Source organism: Ricinus communis, chromosome 5, assembly GCF_019578655.1.
Source record: "Ricinus communis isolate WT05 ecotype wild-type chromosome 5, ASM1957865v1, whole genome shotgun sequence".
Lineage (NCBI taxonomy): Eukaryota > Viridiplantae > Streptophyta > Magnoliopsida > Malpighiales > Euphorbiaceae > Ricinus > Ricinus communis.
Genome location: NC_063260.1, coordinates 2306239 through 2324624, shown reverse-complemented (window position 1 = coordinate 2324624; position 18386 = coordinate 2306239). Strand labels below are relative to the sequence as shown.

The window sequence follows — 18386 nt, the reverse complement described above, 5'->3', positions numbered from 1 at the left end:
TATTTTATTGCATAAAACAACCTAATTTCTAAATCTTTTCTTAAATAATATTATTAAATGAAAATCGACATTATCATTTTAACACATAAATTAATGGAGCCCCTTAAAAGGACTATTTTGAGAATTGGATTATAAAATAAAGAAAAAAAATGCAATGCAGAATGGAAAAAATAGCAGCAGTAGGTATTTTATTTATGATAATAATAATCCAATTTCAAAATAAATTACCTGGACATGCAATAATTTCATTGGTAGACTGAGACGGCACCGTTTTTATCCCTAACCCCATTTCACCAACTCCCAGCAACAGTAACTTGTGCGAATATTCAGTGTTATTTTGATATTATACTAAAAAATGTGACTTGACTTTTCTTCTCTCTCTCTATATATCTCTCGCAAAGATTCACTTTTTTTGTGCCACTTTTATAAGATCTCTTTCTCTCTCTCTCTCTCTCTCTCTCTCTCTCTCTCTCTAAATCTCAGAAAGCAGCAATGGCATCATCAAAGCTCACATCTTCACTAAACTCTTTCCTTCTCCAAAACCCTAACCACCACCACCACAACAGCCTCCCTTTCGTCAAGCCTAAATCGGCCACTTTCTCAAATTTCACAACCCAAAAGAACAAACCCCTTGCAATAAAATGTTCAGCCGCTTCAACAACAACAGCAACGCCAGTCCCTTCCCAGAGCCAAGATCTCGAAGGGCGTGTCTTCAATTTTGCTGCTGGACCCGCCACCTTACCAGCCAACGTCCTCAAGAAAGCCCAATCAGAGCTTTACAACTGGCGTGGATCTGGTATGAGTGTAATGGAAATGAGCCACAGAGGGAAAGAATTTCTCTCTATTATTCAAAAAGCTGAATCTGATCTCCGATCTTTGTTAGAGATTCCAGATAATTACTCTGTTTTGTTCCTTCAAGGTGGTGCCACTACTCAGTTTGCTGCTATTCCTTTAAATCTTTGCAAGAGTGATGATTCTGTTGATTTTATTGTCACTGGTTCTTGGGGTGATAAAGCTTTTAAAGAATCACAGAAATACTGCAAAAGTAAGGTAATTTGGTCTGGGAAACCTGACAAGTATACAAAGATTCCATCTAATAATGATTTTGAGCAAAACCCAGATGCTAAATATTTGCATATTTGCGCTAATGAAACTATTCATGGTGTTGAGTTTAAAGATGAACATTACCCAGTTGCTAAAAATGGTATCTTGGTTGCTGATATGTCTTCTAATTTTTGTTCCAAGCCTATTGATGTTTCTAAATTTGGTATTATTTATGCTGGTGCTCAAAAGAATGTGGGTCCTTCTGGTGTTACTGTTGTGATTATTAGGAAAGATTTGATTGGTAATGCTCAAGAAATGACTCCTGTGATGTTGGATTATAAGATCCATGATGACAACAACTCACTGTATAATACACCTCCTTGTTATTGTATTTATATGTGTGGATTGGTCTTTGAGGATCTTTTAGCACAAGGTGGATTGAAGGAAGTTGAGAAGAAGAATAAGAAGAAAGCTGACTTGTTGTATAACGCCATTGATGAGAGTAATGGGTTCTATAGATGTCCAGTTGACAAATCTGTTAGGTCATTGATGAATGTGCCTTTCACTCTTGAGAAGTCTGATTTGGAAGCTGAGTTTATCAAAGAAGCTGCTAAGGAGAAGATGGTTCAACTTAAAGGGCATAGATCAGTTGGTGGTATGAGAGCTAGCATTTATAATGCTATGCCTTTGGCTGGTGTTGAGAAGTTGGTTGCTTTCATGAAGGATTTCCAGGCAAGGCATGCTTGAATTGAATCTCTTCTTTTATTGATTCTCTTTTCTTTTTTGCTCTTAGCGGTTTTTCTAGGATATTTACTATGTCTCCTCTTATGAAAGTAATAATTTTTGAAAGAAATGTGTAACATTTTTGGCTTTTTCTGTTTGTTTCTGTGCTCTTTGATGATCTTAATGGATGTTGCAATTCTTATTTCGATTGCATTCTTGGGCAATTTTATTCATTGTCATGCAGCTCAAGATAATCTTGTGAAAATATAAAGTATTAGATTGATCCATAACTCTTCTATCTCATTAGTAATGCAATGCCTTTCTTGAAGGTTTGTAGAAACTAAAGATAAATTATGATTCAATTTAAAGCTCTAATTACTGGTGATCCTGCTTGTGTGCTGCTTATCATGCAATAAAGAGTCTGATGCCTTTTTTTTGTTTTTAATTTTTCTTTGTCGGGTATTGTGAGATATGTAATTCCAGGAAAAATGATTGCTTGGGGAAAAAATCTGGAAATATGCACACCAACTTTCTGGAATAAATGCACGTGTTTCAGAGACCGACAGACAATGTGTGGCAGCATCTACCTTTAACATAACTCTCTCCAACAACCCACATAGACAATGATCTTAGAGCGTTCCGACAAGCTCAAGGGGTCTGGACAACTCCCAAATAGAAAAGAAAGAAATTTCAGAAGTATCAAAAATAAAAAATAAAAAATAAAATTAACATGGCCCGTCACCATCAAAACATATTAGAAAGGGTCTCAAGAATTTGATTTACATTTATAAAATAATTTACTGCTGTATAATATTTTTATAAAATTGTCTTTAATTTTTTAAAGTTAGTTTTTATTAACAGAGTAATTAATAAAGGTAAACAAAAATTCAAACAAATTAAAATAGAGTATATAGTATTCCTCAAGATATTATATACTATATCAAGTGGATAAAAATTGAAATATATTAAAATGAACTATGTAATACTACTTTAAAAAATATACTAATATAAGTAATTTTATAAATGTATTATATACAATTTCAGGTGGGCAAATTAAAATAGACCTTACAGTATTACTAAAACAGAAATATACTAATATCACCGCTGCTTGTTCATCCATGGCATACGCTTATACCAATTCCAGCAGTTTCTGTGCTAGTTAGACAGAGCAAATTGCTTCATTTTAGAAAGTCAGTCAGCTCTAACAAACGATGTGACGTTGCACAAACAGGCAACACATACATATGGAAATATCAGAGGTATCAAATTCATCTCACACCTTCAAGATCACCAAACTTGGAGACATAGGAAGGCACCCTCTCAGTTAAATTATGCAATATAAGTATATCCAGCAAGCTTTTCTCTTTCACTTGCTCTACAATGAATTGACAAAAGTAAAGCTAAAAGCTGCCAATATGTTCTTCCTCTCCATAGTCATTTCTATATCATTTCTTGTGATTTCTTTTTACAATACAGTTGCATGAAAAAAGATTACAAAAAATGGTTGTTACAGAAAAGAATACATACTGGCACCATCTCTGCTTCAAATTTGCTAGCTGTTCAGCAGTTGCAGTTCCACAGCATAAGAATTATATAGCGGCCTTTCAGGTGTCATGAAAATGAGAATCTTGAGAAAAGAGAGAGCCCGGTTCCAGAAGAATCACTTGCTGGATTTGGTGGAGCATCCTTAGATGTTCGGTATGCTTGTTGACATTTTACTACCTGCTTTCATATTCAGAAGCATGCTTTTCAGAATACGTTTTCTCTCTCAAGGATAAAATAACTAACAGAAATGAAAAGTTACCTCTTTGCAGAAAAAGAAAAAAGAAAAATTGAAAGATCTCAAAGAAAGCAAAAAAAACTGATATCTTTTCATGATATGAAACTCTATTTTATCATTTAAGGCAAGGCAAAAGAGACACTATGTTTCCAACCTAATATCATCATATAATAACAGAATCAGAAATTCACCTCTTCAGGACTGAATTGCAGAAGCATTGCGATGACAGGCAATAGCACCTCCACTTCACCTAGTCAGAGAAAATCAATAAGCTTAATCAAAACCATTAGACTTTCAAATACCATTGTATCTCAATACTTTCATAAGTGAAAGGAAGGAAAATGCAGATTTCTACTTTTGCGATTGATCAGTAGGTGATACCTGTTTCAAGAAGCTTCATGATAACATTTTTCAGATATGTAAGATCTACCCCTTCCCTTTTCTGAGTTCTTTCCATGTTGCGTAGCTCAGTCTTCAGCATAGCCTCCTGTTCTCATCACATTAAAAACTTTCCATCATTGGTAAAAGGACTAGTTTCAATCACGAGAAGAAAAATAACAATAAAAGCCATTGTAGACCTTGAGATACTGGTTGGATTCTCTTACCCACTATATGTACTTTCCTTTTGACTAATGCTCTTTTTGTTTCTGGAAAATATTTTAATTGCTGAGAAAATAACTTATTGTTGTTTTGTTATACACAGAAAATCACTAGAACTGTTTTCTTATGTTTGGAGTATTTTGTAAAATATCACTTGAAAATTATTTAGAACTTATCAAATATTTTACATTTTAAGGTTATAATTAAATAAAAACAAAAATTACATAAAAATAAAATAAAATTAAAATTTTTCTGGCATTGGACCACTGAGTTATTGGAGGTAATTGCTGGTAGGTCATATGCTTATACACATATTTATATTGGTTTCGTACGAGTTATTTTCTTTACTGTAAGCTTGTGCATGTCCAGAAAATGGATTCCACTTTTCAAAGTGGGAATGACTTAGTTTTACCTTTGACCAAGAAAATATTTTCCATTGACAATTTTCCTGAATGTACCAAACACTGGAAAATGTCTTCCTGCAGACATTTTCATGAAAAATATGGAGCCCAAGTCATAACCCCTGTTACTGCAGGTTCCCAAATCTTCTTTCAACATTCAAGCTCATCTTGGGCCATCTAAAAGAGACATTAGAGTTCATGTGGTCTTCTGACCATAACAAACAACTTCATTTTGTTTACTCTCCTCAAGCAACTTCCTACTAAAATCAAATTACTTATATCATAAGGCGGCCATATTAATTGGTTATCTTGGCATATTACTCATGAAAAGTAGTAAACTCATATCATTTTATTTGCTCAAATTCTCATAAATTCACAAGCTTCTTGTTCATTTTGCAGCCCAATTCATCCATCTCAACGTTGTCAGCTAAGTAACTGATTTCACAAATAGGTTTCTTGGCAACAGCGTGATGCTGCTCCAAATGGATCTACAGAATAGAGAACACAAGACATAAATCATTAGAGATTCAGGCATTTCATACCTGTTGGGTATGCAGACGATTTTCCCGTTCAAGTTCCTCAATTTCCTCCTAATTTAGAAGAAATGAACAATTATAAAAAATTGCAACATATGGAAGTAATTCATAATAATCTAAAGTGGGGATGACATACTTGAAGTGCCAAAATATGCCGCTGTGATTGTGCCAACTCTTCTTCTCTTTGAGCTTGTTGCCTTGCCAGAAGCTGCAATTTAGATAAAGATAAAGACTATCACAAATCTACTTGTTGGCACCTATATAACCTTCTCAGTTCCAGCCAAAATCAGAAACAAGCATTTAGAACTGCAAGTTTGCATTCATGTATTGAACAATATCCAAACTTCATAAAGAAACAGCTGATTGCATATAGAACCAAATGAGCACTGAATCATAGTAAATGCACAAAATTAGGATGAATTCGTATCTTGTTTGGTTATCAGTATGTAATTTGCTACAAGACATCACTTGCAATGTTCACTTCCATTTTCACTTCAATTCCAGTTTCACTTCTTACTATAAAATGACATGGTTGGCAACCACTCTCTGCATATCAGACTGTATACTTGCACATCAATTCCTATGCAGATTAACATCTGCGGAAAAAATGAGTATTTCCTCGGGAGCAAACGTCTTGGTCAAGGACGGGTGCTTTTTGAAAAATTATCTAGGTAGATTTCACAGAAACGATCAAGTGTCAGGTCCATTTGGGAAAAATATACCAAGCTTTGGTCACAGCAATATTGCTAGACAGGAATTATAATGGATAAGACACAAGGAAATCCACTGCATTTATGGAAACGAGCACACATGTTAACAATTATATACACTAGTCAACTAGATATATCTGGTGCATGCCCATGCTCTCTTAATATAGCTTTGGAGTGATTATTTTCTTAAGTGAAAGGTTTGGGCACCCAAATGCCATCAGCAAGATTATAGCATATGGCGTTTCAATGCGAAAAAAGAGATTGTACCAGAATCTGCTGTTCTGCAGCAGATGTGCTTAAATTTGGTGCATCCTGTTTCTTCAAAGCTGAAAATCCCAGGATAAGTAAGAACCAATAATGTTCAATTTACTGGAATGTAAAAATGTTCTACTTCTATCTTGCGAAAATAAAATGGTAAAAAAGGAAATTTGTCATACCTGTAATGTTATTTTCATTTTGATCAGCCTGGGACACATGGTTAGACCAACGATTAAATAATGCAAAAACGTTTTGTAGAAATTTTAGATACCAGGAAAAAGCTTTAACATAAATTGCTAAGGAAAAAGAAAAACATACTTGTTGTCTTGATTCCAAAGAGTCACGAAGATTCTTATTATCATCAACTAGCTTAGAGATTTCTTTGTCCTTCTCTCCAATCATTCTATCAGCTAGATCACGGAAGTAATCATGCTCTTGCTGCATGTTTTAAAACCAATTACTCAATAAAGAAGTAGAATATAACAGATTTGCTTAAGCCAAAAAAGAAAGGAGATATAGTAAAATGCCTTCAGTTTTTTATACTGTAGTTTGAACTCTTCTAACTCTCTTTGTATTTCTTGCCCAGAAGATGCTTCCTTTTCTGCCTTCAGTGCCTCATATCTCACTGCAAATGTATTATTAACTCCAAACTTGTAAGAAAGCTCAACTGATCTGTACTTTTCAGGGGAAAGGAAAACCAAAGGGAAAAAGATAGTAAAACATGAGTATTAATTAAGCAATATATTACTTCGCCAGGTTTCTTCCAAATTTTGAAGATTTATTTCCAGTGCTTCTTTCTCTAATTGGTGGCGAGCATTTGCAGAATCAATTTTTTTTTCTATATTGTTAATCTGCTGCTTGGCCTCGATAATAGCTGCATCTCTGAATTAGATACAAATTTTAAAGTAAATAAATGCTTTAGACTACCCAATTTCCAACATCTAAAAGGACTGTGAAAGGACAGTATTGTATAAAAAATAAGAACCCGTGAAACAGTATGCTCAATAACAAAATAAGCACTGCTTAAAGACAAACAGCAAAGTCAAATATGGTATTGTGCAAATAACTGTAATGAGAACATCAATTGGTGCTACATTAAAAGACTGATTCCAAGTACTTCTCTGACATACAAATACAGAGAGACAGACAAACACACAATACAAAGAAGGAAAAACAAATAAGACCAAGCATGGTCCATGAAAGCATTGTGATCCTAGAATTAAATATAAGGGTAAACAATCATTCCTATTGAACCTCTTTGCAAAGATCTACACAGGGTTTGAGAGTAAATTGTAAGGCAACGAAATATGCAATTAACAAACTATTAATGCAGGGATAACGCATGATAAAGAGAGTCGCAGAACTCGTAGTACACTGGGTGTGCACAAATGGAACAGGGACAATTGATATTTTACCTATTTTAAGAACCAAAAGCATCTAGAAGAATATCCTTAAGTCAAGAGGTAGGAATGCCCTTACACTTAAACACCCAAGTATCTCTTTACTCCACACTGTCCAAAACAATTAAATAAAGAATATATGCACTCTGTTTTCCTTCCTCTTGTCAGCATTTTGCTCATTAATGCCACCCTTCAAGCAACTGATCTACCATCCTAAAAAGCACCCAAGCTGGCAAGCCCAATATACACCAAATTAAGCAAAAACCAAGGACTTCGAAATCAAGGTGCACATTGCTGCCCCTTTCTTCCTCCCTTTTGCACATGAAATCCACTAGGTAAGGAGAAGCCTCTCTTCACATTATCCATAATCAAAAGGAATAAGAGGAAGCACATTAAGAAAAGAAAGCAACCTACCAAAACTGCCTGTCTCTTCTAATTTAATAAACTTCTTCCAAGAGAAAATCTTTCCTCGTATTTTCTTTATAGCAATTGCACATGTACAAAGACAGATAAACAGGCAGACTGACATATAGCAGAATTACAATAGAGATCACCAATCATGAGAACTGTGAGCAATCACGTTACCTTTCTGCAACTTCTTTATCACAATCGGCCAATGCATCCTGAAGATCCTGGAGAGCTTTATCCCTTTCTGCAGATACTGAGGATACTTCTCTTTCAGCCTCCTACAGAAGAGAAGAATTATCATCACAAATTGAAAAATTCATACATTAGAAAACTCTTACTACTAATTAAAGGTAGCAATGAGCGTGTACTTGTAGTGCTTCCTCCAGAGCTTTGAGTTGTTCAGAGTCCTGAGCTGCTATTAGATCTGCATCCTTTTTCTGGAGAAGTGCATGAGCACGGACCTTATATGAGGAAAACTCATTCTCAAGGCGGTTGATCTGCAATATATAAATTGACAGAGGAAATAATCAGAGAACCTACATTAAAATCGTTTGCACTTCCTGTTAAGAAAGTATCAATAATGCAACATAATTTCCAGTGATAGGAAAGGTTTCACAGTCGGATGAATTCATTAGCCATTCTTAGAAATTCTTTTTTTGAAAATTGAATGATAGAACATAGATTAGAAGAGGTCCATCTTGAATTAATTCTAATTATCTCAGAAAAGATGCTCATTAGTGCAACCTTCCGATTCAGAAGAAGCTAAATTGCCATCTCTCTTTTGGAATCGGACTACAGTGTTTTACTCTTATGCAAGCACAAAGCCTTCCGGCCATGACAAAAATCATTAGTACATGGAGCATCAATTCCTAATAATATATGTTTTACTGCTTGGAGAACCTTGGTCAGCAAAGATATCATAAGCGTCCTCCAAGTATCTGCATCAAATGGTAAATATTATCATTTTCTTCTTGGATATGTAGGACGTAGATGAACAAACAAATTTTTCCTTACACGAGCTCTTCTCAAAAGAAATTATCACAGATTTATAAGGGACAGTCTTTTCAAATTGAAAAGAATTGAAGACTCTACACCCTCACTAATCAGTGAAACAATGGAAAATCCTCCTCAATTTCCCCTACAAAAGATATAGCAAAAACAACTTTGATACCTCCTCTTTGGCAGCCAACAATTCACCATCTTTTTTATTTAGCATCTGGCTTTGTACAGTCTCTTCCGATTCCAGCTGACCTGTCCAACAAGAAAAACATGAATTTGAATTAAGCAGCATAATAGGCTTGTGAAAGTTCACCAAAGAATGCCTGCATACTTCTCATTTTAGCCGCTTCAATTTCGGCGCGTATGCAGTTGCTCTCAGCAATTTCAAGTTTCATTTTGAGTGTCTGGGAGGCAGTTTCCCAACTTTCCTTTTCTTTTTCCTGAAAGCATAACATGTATTAAGTGAATAATACCTATAATACATGCAAATATGCATAATAATGAAGGAACAAACATATAAAAAAAAAATGGCAACAAGATGTCCTTTATATTCTGAAGCGATAGCTGAAAAGAAAGCATTTTGAGTGGCTTTCACGAGAAAGAATAGATGATAATTTAATACAACGTAAATTATAATCTTAGTCATCATTCTTTCCCATGAAGATTTTCTGTTCCTTTTCTTTATAATAAATGTATGATCAATGACAAGATCAAACAAGACTGAAAGATGTAGAATTGACTTACAGTCAAACTAGGGAAGCTTTTTAAAAAATTCAACAGGAAGATCTTTAATGCATTTACCAGAATTAACCCATTAGAGACTGCATAACATTTTAGACAAACTATTAAACTATCAAGGTATTCAAATACTTATTCTAATAGTTTAACTCATACATGCTTATTTTTCAGTTGAGCAATCTCTCCTTTGACACTTTCCAAAGCAGCTTTAAGCCGTGCTGCTTCACCACTTGAAGCAGCATCCATTTCTGCAATTTTAGACTCTTTCTCTGCAATTAGCACCTGAAGAAAGACAGCACTGCTTAATTAAATTCCTCCCAGAATTAATTTCAACAATTAAGCAGCATTGAATTAAAGTTTGCACTCTTTAAAACAGATATTATATTCATGTTAACCATGAAGTTATAAACAAAAACTAAAAAAAAAAAAGAAAAAAAGAGAAGAATGTAACTCATTACATGTTTGCTTAGCTCAAATCCTAAAATGGAGTTAACCATGCAAGGATAAACCTCACCTGAAGAGATGATATAGTTTCAGTAGCCTTACTCCTATCAGCTACAGCATCAGCAAGTTGACTTTCCAAGTTCTCCATACTCTACAAAAGAAAACAAAAACAAGCTTCAGGTGAACATTCTTGCATAATAGACTGACAAGTGTCTCAATCTTGCTTTTTGTAAAAGAACATGCCTCTGAAATAGATTACCTTCTGATGTTTAGCAGAGAGCTCAGCTATCGAGGCTTGCCTTTTCTCTTCTGCAGATTGTAGTAAACCTCTCATGTCTTCCAACATCTAAAAGTAAAACAAGTTAACATATAATACGGGAAACAGAAAAAGAGAATGTAATTCTCCAGACACACGAGTAAATAGCAAAAGCTTGAAGACATAAATAGACTTAAAGCAATTCAAAGGAAAATAGAATACTAGTAGTAGTCAAAAAAATTCTACTAATTCAAAAGAGGTATTCGAAAGAGGTACTGCATAAAATTTGTAATTATGGAATGCTTTTGGGGGCACTATGCAAAGAAAATTGGATAAAATCACCAATACATTGCATCTCAAGTTATTGCACAAGTAACCAAAGATCCAAACAGAGTAATCGATCTGATAGCAATAAAGTTACTTAAAACTAAAGACTACGAAGCAAAGCTGTGAGGAGTAATCTGTGCAAATATAATATGAGATAAGTGAATAATGAGGATAAAATGCTTATTCATTAAGCACATCCAGTAACAGAAAGAGATAGATGATAGGTACAAGGTACGCATAACTCAGAAAAGAATCCATATTCATATATACAGATGAAAACAAAGACTTAAAGAATATATTTTTATGGAAGGTATTAAAAAAGAAAACTTCAAGGATAACCATAATAACTCAGCACCTGTTCTTTCTCCAGAAGTGTCTGCTGTAATGTCTCAAGAGCATTCTCTTTAGGTTGAAATGAATGGCGCAATTCCTCAATATTATCACGGAGTCTGGATATTATCAACTCTATTACTATGCAGAGAATAAATACTAAAACGGGCTAAAATTGGAAAATAAGCCAATTACAGAAACATGTGTTCCTTTATCAACCCATGGAATGATGTTAAGTTCCATAAAATGGATGAGAAAAGTCAAAAGAAATGCACTAAATATGAAGATTCGTTCTAAGAAATTGTCTAACTAACTTTTAGCAAGGGATAATAAGATTTCTGGCAGTGTTCTAGTCAAAAAATTTGTTCACTCTCTGTTCAGAATTTGAAAAGAGAAAAATGAGATTCATTTGCACCATGAACAGACATACATATGGAGAAGGACAATTTTGACCCTCAAGAAAGAGATTTGATCAGCCATGACAAATTCTGAAGAAAGGGGAAAGACATACCATTTTGCACATGTGAGTAAGGTGATAATTTTAGCTATAGTGAATGATGCTCTCTCTCTCTCTCTCTCTCAGTGTGAATACCATGATAGTAGCAAAAGGTAACAGTACGATCTAGATACACATGACGAACAACACATGTAAATGTGGTCCTCAGACTATTTACCAAACCACCCAGATCTTGGCAAGCCTTAATCCAACTACCTAGGAAAGGGAGAAAAGACACGATTGCATGTCCAAGGAAATAGGGAGAGTGAGATGGTTAGATTCCCCTCTGCTTTGTTAAGGCACATTTAAGAGAAAATTCAAATGGAGATGCAGATCAATCAAGCAAGGATGAAATTAAAAGTACATAAAACATTTACTTATTGTTTGCACTTCTTAATTGTTGCCTCTCTGCATCCATTGCTTTCAATGCATCATTTGCTTGTTGCCTTGTCCGCTCCAGCTCCTGCTGCAATGCTGACTGCTGGGATGATGCTCGCTCAGCAGCTTCATTTACATCGCGGAACCGGGCTTCCAGATCATCTTTTTCCTGAAAATGAGAATATCGAGACAATATTAGACTTCCACTTCTGCACAACTGCAGATGCTCACTTGAAAGTCAACTGCTATCCCCTTCTCCTAGCTATCTTTTAATCCCTTGCACTCACTAGCAGTCTGGTAAATCAGTTTTCATCAAGATGTATCCCTCAGACTCCACTTTCAAATTTAATGGCTCATACTTCTGTTTTACTTAGTTTGGTTCATTAGAATATTTCCCACAGGAGGAGGCTTCCAAGGAAACCAAATGGTGAGGTAGAGACATAGGGCAGACAACAGGGGCAAAGCCAAGTTGTGGATAAGGAGTGCAATTGCCCCCCTTGGTTCATGAGACAAATACATAATAATACTAATACTATGTAAAAATTTTAATTTTCCGCCTTGGGAAACAAGCAATTGACCCTCTTTATTTTCTATTTATGTAAATATGTCATGGAATTTAAAATGAGGTTAGTAACTTAATTACCCTAACTTATGGTCTTTCTTTTCCTATTGGCGTGAAAAACTATTTTATAAATGAATTATCTTTACTTATGAATTTTACTGATCACATAAAAAAAGATTATTAAATTTGTACCCCATTTTCATGATTTCTTGTTTTTACAGGGGGTAGCTTTTAGTTTTGTAAAATTATTAAAATATATGATCATTTCGGCTATTTATAATGTTATACTATGCAATTTTACTCATGTTTGTTCCTTATTTAGTTATACTTTGGCAAAATTGTTATCGTCCTTGTGTCATCAGGTTGACACACCTAACCACCAACTGGAAGCAATAGCTTTAGGTTTTTTAGTTCTTTCTATTTCTTTTAATTTATAGTTATTAGAAAGCATTATTCTCCAAAAATAATAAAAGAAAATTGTCGTACTTCACATATAAAATCACATAAACAGAATTATTTCCTCGATGCAGTTTTCACTTTACCAAGCTGTAAAGGAAACAAGAAATATTCATAAAGTTTTCCTATGGGCTTCCTCATCAAAAATCTAAAGCAGAGAAAACAACAGAAGAATAAAGAAACATTTTCCATTGAATTTAACCAGACGTTGCCATTCTTTTTTCTTTTCCCTAATTTTTTAAAACTGTTTCATACCAATATGGAAGAATTCACAATCTCATTAACAACCATAGATTCCACAGATTTGTGAACTGTGCAAATAGCAGATAACTGAGACACAAGTTCAACATTTAATACAAACTCAAGCACATCTTGACATTTTGATGTCAACCATTAGTACGTACATACAATATCTTTCTTTTATTATTTTGTCTGGATAAACAATAGTGTAGAGCACATGAAAGGATCAAAAAGAAAAAGGCAAGGAAATTTATCCAAAGACAGAATTTTACCTTCTGAACCTCCTGAATACGCTGTTTTGCTCGTTTGTGAAGCCTTTGGAATTTAGAATCAAGTTCAGTGTACTTCTCTTCACGCTCTTTTATTTCTTGATCTAACTTCTGTTGAGCTACGTGAAGAAAAAATGCTGTGTATTCAGAGCTTGGATGATGAAGGATAAAAGGACATGTAATATCATTCTTCAAACTATATAAATATGAACATCAAGGAATTGCAATTATTTTGTTTCCTTTCCCTTCCTTTCCTTCCTCCTTTCCATTCTTTAAAGATTTTCACAAGGCAAAGAAAATTTCAAGCCTCTTGACAACAGTTAGTGGACTCCATAGATATCATTACAGTTCATTGTGTTATACATGCATTTTAAGAGTAAAGCTTTTTGCATATGAGCAACACTGACGGTCACAATGCGTACTTCAATAGGCATTCGCAATTAAACAAGATCTCATTAAATATGGTATCAAATTCAGCTAATAAAGTGAAAAAATCTGACCTTCTGCAAGCTTTACAGAGAGATCTTGGGCTTTGGCATCTGCTTCAGAGTACACCTCACGAAGATGCCTCAAAGCCTCCTCTGTTGCACCACTTATTTGTTTTTCTTCATCAAGTTCTCTGCTCAAAGACTCAATCCTCTTATGCAGTGCTTCCACCTCAGAAGATTCCCCAGATTCATGATCACTTGCTTCCACTCTCTGTTGCGATTCATCATTTGCAACTTGAAGATTTTTCAAATCCTCAAACTGAGACTTGAAGAATTCATTCTGAAGCTTTAGTTCAATAACCATTTGTACAAGCTGCTCATACGTATTCTCTTTCAGTGAAGTGTCATCATGCAACCCATTTTCCTCAGCAAGATTCCCTTTTTTCCCATTGGGCATGTCAGACAACTTTTTCTCATTATCTAAAGAAGATTCTTCCGTCTGACTTTCTGGCACTTGAACAACATGGTCTTCATCCATGGACATTGTTGTACTCTTTTGGGAATCACTGCACTATCAACTTCTACCTCTCACCTGACAAAAACATATCACACAAACATAACACTATAATAATACTCATAATACAGAAGTCAGAAATTAACATCACAATCCAAAGACAATCAAAATTTCTTTAAAATGCATGATTTCGAACATTTCACTGTGATAACACTCAATCTGGTTGCATTCAGATCCAACATTTAAAGTTCTATGCAATTGTAAATCGTATAAACAGACAGTTACTATTTTTCAGAAGCTAACTAACTGTTAAACTAGAATTACATAAAGTAGTTACTTTTGTAGCTGAATCATGCAAATGCAAGCTGATCTAAATCCAAAAGTAACTAGCTAATAATTCACCGGATCTTCTTATGATCAAAATTAAAAAAAAAGCTTTAAACTTTCAAACGGTATACAAATAAAATTAAATAAATTTCAAGAGAAACTGCATTGACTCTAGTACCTTCGTGAGAATCAACGTGATCAATCAAAGCTAAATCCCCAATTTTCTTCTTTTCTTTTATTTTGTAATTGGATTTGAATTTAGGGAAGTCTGATAACAATCTTTTGGTGGAAATTGAGGATGTGATCTAATTACACCGCTGCGCGCGAGGGCCAATCAAGAAACGTTACCGTTCCCACACGCCCTCTTGCTTGCTCCCTGCACATCACATGCGCAGTTTCTGTTATTCGTTTCTTTACCGTCTTCGGTATTCGAAATTTTAATTTGTTTACTTGCAATAAAGTCCCTGGAGTTAAGTCATAATTACACGTGCATCCCTTCTGTCCAACATCTTTTTCTAGGAAAAATTTAAATAACTTTTCTGTCATTTAGCGCTCTTATATTAGAAAAATAAATATATTTTTTATATTAAAAAAATACCATATATTTTATTTTATTTTATTATTTATTTAAATAAAATTTTAAATATATTTAGAAACTCCATGATATAATATAAAATATTATATTACTTATAAATCAATAATCTAGAAAAATATATATATTGTTTACATAAAAAATATCACATATTTTAATTTATTTAATAATTTCTTTAAATAGAATTTTAACGTATTTAAAAATTTCATATTACATTATAAAACATCATATTACTTATAAAATCATAATTTAGTAATGGTTTAAATTAAATATATAAAAAATAATAAAAATATAATACATATCTAAAAAATACTAAAAAAATAAAATATATAATATTCTTTTAATACAAAAAGTATATATGTTTTTCAAATGTAAAAATTTCAAAATATATAATAACTCTACCTTCTTTTTCTTTAGAAGTCCCTTTATTTAATACTGATCTCTCTCTTTTTTAACAATTAAAAGACTGCTTAAGAAATCTGAAGGTTAAAGACCTCAAAAGTTTTGTTTAATATTGATCTTTCTTTTTATTAACAATTAAAAGACTGCTTGATTAATCTTAAGGCTAGAGACCAAAAAATTTACAAACAAGACTAATACTACAAAACAACAAAACTCTCCTGCTACCAATACTACAAAAACCAAAGGCGCAAAGATAAAATGAAGGAAAAATGTTAGAAACAAATATCCATATAATTTGTTTTCTTATTAAATTTGCTATTTTTTATGTTTTTATTTTTACTATATTAAAATATAAAAATACCGTCTGTTTAATCTTTTTTTCATATTTACAGTTTTAATTAATTTTTTATTTTATTTTAGTTGCTTTTAGGTAAAACAATCGAAAAATAACTTAAAAATAACCCACCGTAAATTTAATAAAAAAAATCAGAAAACAGTATTTCTTTTTATAAAAAAAAACTTATACTGTAAAAATGGGTTTTTTTTATTTTTATATTAGGATATTTTCTAAAAATTTCCTAAACTGAAACGGTGAAATAATAAAAGTACAAAACCCATTAAGCCCATAAACTCTGGCTTACAGCCTAAAACTAGCCCAAAATTAACTCGGCCCTATGGCCTACAAATATAAAGAAAATGCAATATAGTCCCTAAACAATTTCTATGTCGCCATAACTATCCATTTTTTTCCGCGGTACTAGGAATGGTAACGGATAAAGTATCCGCCTATTTAAAGATATTTGAACACGAACCATATTAAAATACATATACTCAAACCTGTCATAAGTCCGTTTAAGAAATTATCTTTATTATCCGAATACGAATAAAAATACTTGCATACTATCTGAATTAAATTAAAACTCATTTAAATTAAATCATTATAAAATATATATTTATAGATATAAAAATAGGTAGCAGTATCTTATCTATTAATAAAAATATTCAGATAATTAAATAAGTATCTGTTTACTGAATCCGTTTATAATAATTAGATTCTAATATAGACATAAAATATAAAATTTAAATTAATCAAATTTAAATATTAATTTTAAATATTTAATATATTAATACAATTCAAACATAAAATCTAATAAGATTTAAAATAATATTTTAAATAATAAAATAAAATAAATTTTAACATAATCAGATTCGAATAATAGATTCCAGGTATTTAAATTCGAAGCCGACTGACAGTAAAATTAAATCTCAAATCCCTACAACGGGATATCTAAAAATACTTGTCCGACTGCAATTCCTACCCAGTAGCTCTATCGACGTGGGAAACCAGATTACATATTCCAAACCTTCTGTTGCAACTAATGTCCATAGAACTCTCAGAACTTGAACCTAATCGATGAAAAAGCAAAACTTGAGACGATAATGCACATCCACCAAAAGCAAGTAGAACTGGTATAGAAAGTTCGACGCACATGGCTAGCCCAACCACTGCACTTCTTCTGGTCATGGAGGAACAAGAGAAGAGAAGACTGCTGATTAGGAAAACATGAACTTGCTCCTTTCCATTACAACCGCAACAGGTTTCCTTCTTCCTTACTCACATTCGCCGGGCAATGAACTCTTAGGACTCCGGTAGGCTCGAGAGGTGGACAAAAGTTGCACAACCAACGCTGAGAGTAGGTGGAATAGAACAAACCTGCATAAATAATCCATAAAAATACCAGCAAAATGCCCATCTAGCGCACTAGATAAAACACAAACTATAACTGAATAAAAAAGAAGAATAAATATGAACAGAAGAAAAAGAAAAAGGGCACGAAGGCCACATCGTCAGAAAGAGGAATATTCTAAAGAGAGTGCAGTGCAGGGTTGGATAGGTACCCAGGCTTTAGGTTAACAATAAAGTCTCTTTGCTAGTTTTTTCTTACCCATTTATTTATTATTTATTATTTTGCATTATATGTAATGCATAGCTTTTTGGTTGCAATTAAATTATATTCTTTCGTTATAATATCTAATATGATTTAATTTTTATTCTTAAATTATTGTAATTAATCTCATTATTTATTTATTTAAAGTAAATTATATTTTAAATAATCAAATATTTAAATTTATTTGTCAGTTTGTCAAAATTAAAAATGACAATAAAATAATAAAAAATCCTAAAAATGAGAGTCATAAAGTAAGTAGATTTAGCGACTGCAATCTTAATGCAAATAGAGTCTCTTACCCGTACCATAAAATACGGTAACTTTAGAACACAGTTCCTAAGATCTAGACATCCAATTCCATTCCTATTTTATTTCTAAGGCCAAAGTTACAAGGAGGTCCCTCAACTATTGCCTCGGATCATTTGGGCTCTTCATGTTTTCTTTTTATTATTTCTAATAAGAAATTTTTCTCTTAAAAATCATACATACAGACCCTTCTATTATTTAAGACCCAAACTTTTGTTAATGGTCATTGAAATAGAAAGGAAATTTCTATTTTAAGTAAGTAAAATAACAAGTACACCCATTATGGACTAAGTTAAAAATAAAAAATAACAAAAAATAATTGAAATGTAAAAGTTAAAAGGAAAGTTTAGGTTTAGTGTATGTTCCCACCTATACACCAAATCGATAGATGATTGATACATATTCATTAGTTTTAAGTGATAAAGAATGTATCAATTATTCAATATGAAAGTGTAAAATACTCATACATACATGCTACTTTACTATTTAATTGTGGTGTATACGCCAAAACTA

At 33.0% G+C, this 18386-nt stretch overlaps 2 protein-coding genes across 2 annotated transcripts; one reads left to right on the top strand and one right to left on the bottom strand.

Moving 5' to 3' along the window:
* The first annotated feature begins 400 nt into the window (after window positions 1–400).
* On the top strand, window positions 401–1980 carry LOC8268758 (phosphoserine aminotransferase 1, chloroplastic). Its single transcript, XM_002521657.4, has one exon. The coding sequence runs from the start codon at window positions 493–495 to the stop codon at window positions 1789–1791; it is 1299 nt and encodes a 432-aa protein (XP_002521703.2). The 5' UTR covers window positions 401–492; the 3' UTR covers window positions 1792–1980.
* A 1047-nt stretch (window positions 1981–3027) lies between these two features.
* Window positions 3028–15067, bottom strand: LOC8268757 (protein GRIP). Its single transcript, XM_048373512.1, has 22 exons — window positions 14803–15067; window positions 13856–14375; window positions 13359–13474; window positions 11828–11997; window positions 10980–11073; window positions 10301–10387; window positions 10112–10192; window positions 9754–9879; window positions 9191–9299; window positions 9032–9111; window positions 8229–8357; window positions 8038–8138; window positions 6801–6934; window positions 6580–6677; window positions 6371–6490; window positions 6232–6259; window positions 6062–6120; window positions 5221–5292; window positions 5091–5138; window positions 3929–4034; window positions 3739–3797; window positions 3028–3489 (listed from the first exon to the last, which is right to left on the bottom strand). Exons 2-22 carry the CDS (start codon window positions 14325–14327, stop codon window positions 3379–3381), a joined length of 2400 nt encoding a protein of 799 aa, XP_048229469.1. The 5' UTR covers window positions 14328–14375; window positions 14803–15067; the 3' UTR covers window positions 3028–3378.
* Window positions 15068–18386: the final 3319 nt, after the last annotated feature.

Excerpts from the sequence above, each read along its gene's own strand:
- LOC8268758 (XM_002521657.4), top strand. The coding sequence starts at position 493 with ATGGCATCATCAAAGCTCACATCTTCACTAAACTCTTTCCTTCTCCAA.
- LOC8268757 (XM_048373512.1), bottom strand. The coding sequence starts at position 14,327 with ATGTCCATGGATGAAGACCATGTTGTTCAAGTGCCAGAAAGTCAGACG. Across the intron at positions 6,935-8,037 it reads GATAAAGAAGTTGCAGAAAG|AGATGCAGCTATTATCGAGG; the intron begins GTAACGTGATTG and ends TATCTAATTCAG. Across the intron at positions 3,798-3,928 it reads CATGAAGCTTCTTGAAACAG|GTGAAGTGGAGGTGCTATTG; the intron begins GTATCACCTACT and ends TTCTCTGACTAG.